At 40.8% G+C, this 5005-nt stretch overlaps 1 protein-coding gene across 1 annotated transcript in view; it reads left to right on the forward strand.

The window, feature by feature from the left end:
• LOC102212253 (uncharacterized) overlaps positions 1-1900 on the forward strand; it is a 3634-nt gene extending 1734 nt beyond the window's left edge. Inside the window, exons 6-10 of the mRNA XM_005736040.2 lie at positions 254-372; positions 457-637; positions 785-868; positions 952-1047; positions 1125-1900. Of these exons, the coding sequence (XP_005736097.1) occupies positions 254-372; positions 457-637; positions 785-868; positions 952-1047; positions 1125-1469 (825 nt within the window). The 3' untranslated portion in view covers positions 1470-1900. The remainder of the gene's footprint in view (positions 1-253; positions 373-456; positions 638-784; positions 869-951; positions 1048-1124) is intronic.
• Positions 1901-5005: the final 3105 nt, after the last annotated feature.

Raw genomic sequence — 5005 nt, forward strand, 5'->3', positions numbered from 1 at the left:
TGCATTTAGAGCAGTGTAAAGTCTTTGTTCGTAATATAGATCAGACCCTCTACTCAGGAATACATACATATTCTAACCGCAGGCAACACATGCCATCACTGAGCTCCTGTCAGTCCTGCTCTGAATTAAGTAGACTGGAATGAGAAAAGAATTTAATGTTCTGTCTCTTTCTGCCTCCCCTGTCTATCGTTCTTGACAAAACAAACCCATAATACTAAAAATCAGCCTGTGAATCCTCTCTGTTTCATGTTAGTCAGTGTCTCACACACTGGAGGTGACTGATGTGGGATCAGAGGTGGGACTGGATGAGGTGGACCAAAGCTCTGTAGTGACAGAGAAACTGAAACTCCTCCACACCTACCTGCAGCAGAGGTGAGCTGCTAGTGTACCAACCATCTGCTTCCATGGAGCCATAGTTTAGTTGCATTTATGAGACACTCTTTTTCTGTCTGACAGGAGAGTGTCCCTGCGCACTCTTGTCCAGGTGCAAGGGGACTTTGAGGCCAGTGTGAAGAACATGCTGCAGGGCTTAGATGACCTCTGGGCTCAGCTGGAGGAGCTGCATACTGGGGTCACACTCTTCAAACAGGAGACCCAAGGCCACAGAGATCTGGCCTCTGCTCAGAGAGACACACAGGTAAAGACATGTGGAAACCAGTTAGCAAACTGTAGTATAGTTTACTTTTTTATTTTCACTTTGAAGTTTTTATTTTAACAGCTGTTGTTAACATTGCTGTTTCCCTTGCCTTTGAGTGTTGTTCATGATATTGTGTGTTTGCCGTAGAATTTGTTGTCGGTCTTGGGTGACTACAGGAACAAACTTCAGTCTTGTCAGGTTCATTTGAAGGGCAGCACACAACTACTGCAGGTAAACTCCTCAAGAAACATAAAAGAATATGTTATTTCTGTTATTGTTGTATTCACTCAGAAATCTAATGCCCTGTTCCACAGGAGTTAACCTGGAGTCACACCCACATGAGCAACAGTGTGAACAGCAGCAGTGAGTCAGTTTGGCCAGAGCTCTTGCTTCAGTCTAATATTGAGCAGGTACACTAAACTTCAGACAAACAGCTTTAACAAGGTTTAAAAACGCACCAGGAATAAAAACATGTCTCTTCGTTCAGTTTGACAAGGTGCAGGAGAATTTCACCTCTCTGGAACAACAGATCTCTACCTTCCAGGCCCACCTGGAGGGACTCGGAAAACAAAATCAGGAAAAACATGCCGGGCCCCTCACTCATGCTGGCGGGCCACATTTATACTCGGTGCCGCCACAGACTTCTTATCATGCCCACAGTAAAGTGTCTGTGGAGCACCGTAACTCCACCTCTTCCTCCACGTCTGCTTCCTCGGTGGATACAGGTACAGCCACAAAAACAGACAATACTTTCTCACTGCGCAAGAGGTCGGCGCTACATTTCTCTTCCACAATCGGACGACGTCTGCGCATATCTGGAAGGAAGAAGTGATTTGTTAAAAACGTATTTAAACGCAGATGATGTGGTAGTGAGCTAGGGAAAGAATATTCAAATGTTGATCATTTGCTGGTTGCCTAAAATTGTATTATTTATTGCTCTTTGTCATTGCATTGCTTTGACTTGTATGTGTACTTTAACTTAGCTGCTTTATCTTTTCTACCTCTTGGATTTAAGAGCAGGCAAGAACAGATTTTCACTGTAAAGCACATTTCAAACACTAGGGGGCACACTTTCATCAGTTACTTCGAGAATAAACAGGTACGACGTGGACATGTACACTGATCTCAGGTTGACTGAGCCCAGTGTGAACCATTTCCCTGCTGTCAACAAAATAAAAGTATTGGGTGCATTTGTTCAAACATAAACTTAAGTCAGTCAAAAGTAATTTTGAAAATTTGAATTTGGGCCAATATTTCAGGTGTTTTCTGTTATTTTAATTCAATGGATAAGATCACCAGCTGTTCTCTTTGTGCTTGAAATGTGATTTGGAAAGTTGTATTGAAGTCTTATCCTGTACATCTCTTTGAATTTAAGAAGTATATTTTTATTGAAGGTTTCTGGTTAAAAAAATAACCTATGGGAGAGGAGGCCAATATGGCAAGTATTTTTGTTACTAAAAGCTGAGCGGCCCTCTAGACCATTTTTAAAAGATCTTTGATCCAAATTCAGTCACTCTGCAACGCTACACCAAAGGCGATGGTTTTCTCAGCCAGATTCCTAACGTTTCAGGCTGAAACGTGCAGGCCTTGTGATAGAAACCTGTTCATTCATGGCCGCAGTTAAGCGCCTGCTGCATGGACTCTGTACAGCATGTGTGACATAGATGTCATTTTGACCATGGACTTTCCTACCATCTGCCAGATCATGCATCTGTCTGATTTTCTCACACTGTGATTGGGAGTGGTGGGGCCGACCCCTGGGGGATTTGGGATGAAAGGAATGTGAACTGAACACTGCAAGATTTGAGCTGTCACAACACCAAGATACAAACACAGTGTGTGTGTGAACTTCGTTGTAGAGAGATGTAAAGCCTGTGGAAGGAGAGATGCGTGTCTGGTTGTTTGGACTTCAAAGACACAAGAGTTTGAATTTAAAAAATAAATCGTTATGACATGCCTCATGAGTTTGTATGTAACATTTTCCACTAATCAGTAATGGAAACACAGAACATAACTGTCTTGGATGCTTGGTTACAATAACAATGACCACATCTGCTTTGAGGTCCAACAGTCAAAAGATGTTTTATTAGGTGATTTAATAAATAAATTAAAAGGGTGAGAAACAGAGCTTCAATACAAAATAGTGGGGCACATCCTGGCTGTGTCCAGATAAACTCATACCTCACATTGCTGCCGCGTGATGCCAAGGCCATCAGAGGGATGGCATCTGGGAGAGCAGATGGCATCAGATATCTGCTTGCTGAAAATGCAATAGTGAGCGAATGAAATTACCACAGGCTTTGTTTAGTTACACTAAAAAGTTGATGGCTGGCTTCCTCAGAGGCTACTCTGGTCCTGTAGCAGAGGCTATTTCAAAGCCAGCTCAAGTATGTGTTGTTTCAGAAAATATGGTTCATGGCAGAGGTCAATCCCTCGCCTTATCCTGACAATTACTCAAGATCAGGTTTCACTGGCGTACACATAGCACGCATTTGTGCTGATCCCCCCGCTGATGACACCATGCCGTAGTATAAGCAACTGCTATCTGATATCAACAAACTCAAGACCTTGTCAAGAAACTTTCTTAAGATCACAGTTAATTAAACTGTTTAAAATCCACATTAAGTTTCCATTAAGATTTAAAATGGTTGTGTGTGCGGGTGTGTCTGGTTGGGGTCTTGTTAAGCTTTTATAATAACGGCAGTGACATCCTTGGTAATTTATGTAGACCTACATCTGAAGAGTGCAGCCGTGACATCACTCTGTAACATATCATACATAACGTGTGTGCAAACAAGCATCAATCATCTTAGTATGTGATTAGATTAAATTTTAATTTTTAATCTGACTTGACATCATAAACATTTTTAAATCCGGTATATCATTTCATTCTTTTTAGATAGGTTCTATGTTAGAAACTGGACAGAAACAGTTGCTTTCAGGTTTTAGGACTCAATAATGAATAAAAGTATATATTCAGTATGTTGTCAGATATCCCTGATACGGCCATGAGAAGTAGGCCTGAAGTGATCGTGGCCTTGTTTTAGAGAGTGTACAGGCTGTGGAGCTGCACCATGGCAGAGTATAAATAAGAAATAAGGATTATTTTAACTGTGACTCTATCAAAGCTACTTTAATAATGTCCAAGAATAAAAATATGAAGCTGGAAATCAGAATTATAGTCCATATATTCTGTGTATTTTGATTTCTCTAATTTGACACATCTGTGACATCAGCAAATTAAATATTTTATATATACAAGATACTAGGTAATTTCAAAAAGATGTGTTTCCTTTTCAAGTACTGTTTAGTTATGGCAACTATGAACAAACAATAATCTTGGCAAATAACTCTTAGGTATGTTACAGTCAATAAAATGAATCATTTGTGGTTTGAGGCGTATTTTTCTTTCTTATTTTGACTTAAAAATGAGCTTCTAAGTTGAATTTCAGAGTTTGTTCTAAAACACAAAAGCTGTTGCATGGCTCTTATTAGGGCTGAACACAGATAGCAGGAGGGCCGTGCCACTTTTAATCAGAGTTTGTTGGAAATAGAATGGACAGCTGCACATTGTGACAAAACATCAAAACGAGAGCCACAGATGTACGCAATTAGCAACATGGTAGACATTTGGGGAGCAAAGGTCCATAAACTCACAACTTATTATGGCTGATCTAACATGGCTGGAGGGAAGCCTAAACTCAACAGCATTAATGGGCTCTTAGTTTGGGTTGAAACATTCCACCATCCGGAGTTTAATGTCAAAGAAAGCTTAACTCCTAAAATCTTTCTCAAATCTTTCGTGCCAGTATAATGCCAGCCTGTTCTCATACTACATACCATCCAGTTCAGTGCACTTGTAGCCTATATATGTGCATGAAGGGGTGTATATGTGCGTGCTGAGTGAGAGGGCGGCACCAATAGCCGGGAGGGAGGGAACAAACGTCACGCTCAACATGTTTCCAATCATTAGGAAATGCACAGCTTCCTGTTTGTGTAAATATTTTCTTATTTTGTTTTTCCAAGCGAGCAGGGTAGAATAATGAAGGCTGACCTCTCTGGCCTCTTGTTTTTTTTTTAAATGTAGCTCACCTGCAGTGCTGACACGGATGACACCACTGGCTGCAGGGAGCGGAGAGTCAGAAAGGGAAGGGACTTTACGGGGGCAGTGCACACCACCAGCTTTTGATACCAGTTAGTAACAAATGTGAGGCCTTTCAATAACGTTTTCATTATTTCACATTAAATTGCATGTACTTATACCACTTGAGCATCATCTGAATAAGTATGACTGTAAGGTTTTAGTTGCGTAATAAATTTAAAACAAAAAAGGTTTTCTGCATTTGAAAGAAAAGATCTGACCAAGGG

Source organism: Pundamilia nyererei, unplaced genomic scaffold (genome assembly GCF_000239375.1).
Source record: "Pundamilia nyererei isolate P.nyererei 1_Seehausen unplaced genomic scaffold, PunNye1.0 scaffold00066, whole genome shotgun sequence".
In the NCBI taxonomy this organism is placed as follows: Eukaryota; Metazoa; Chordata; class Actinopteri; order Cichliformes; family Cichlidae; genus Pundamilia; species Pundamilia nyererei.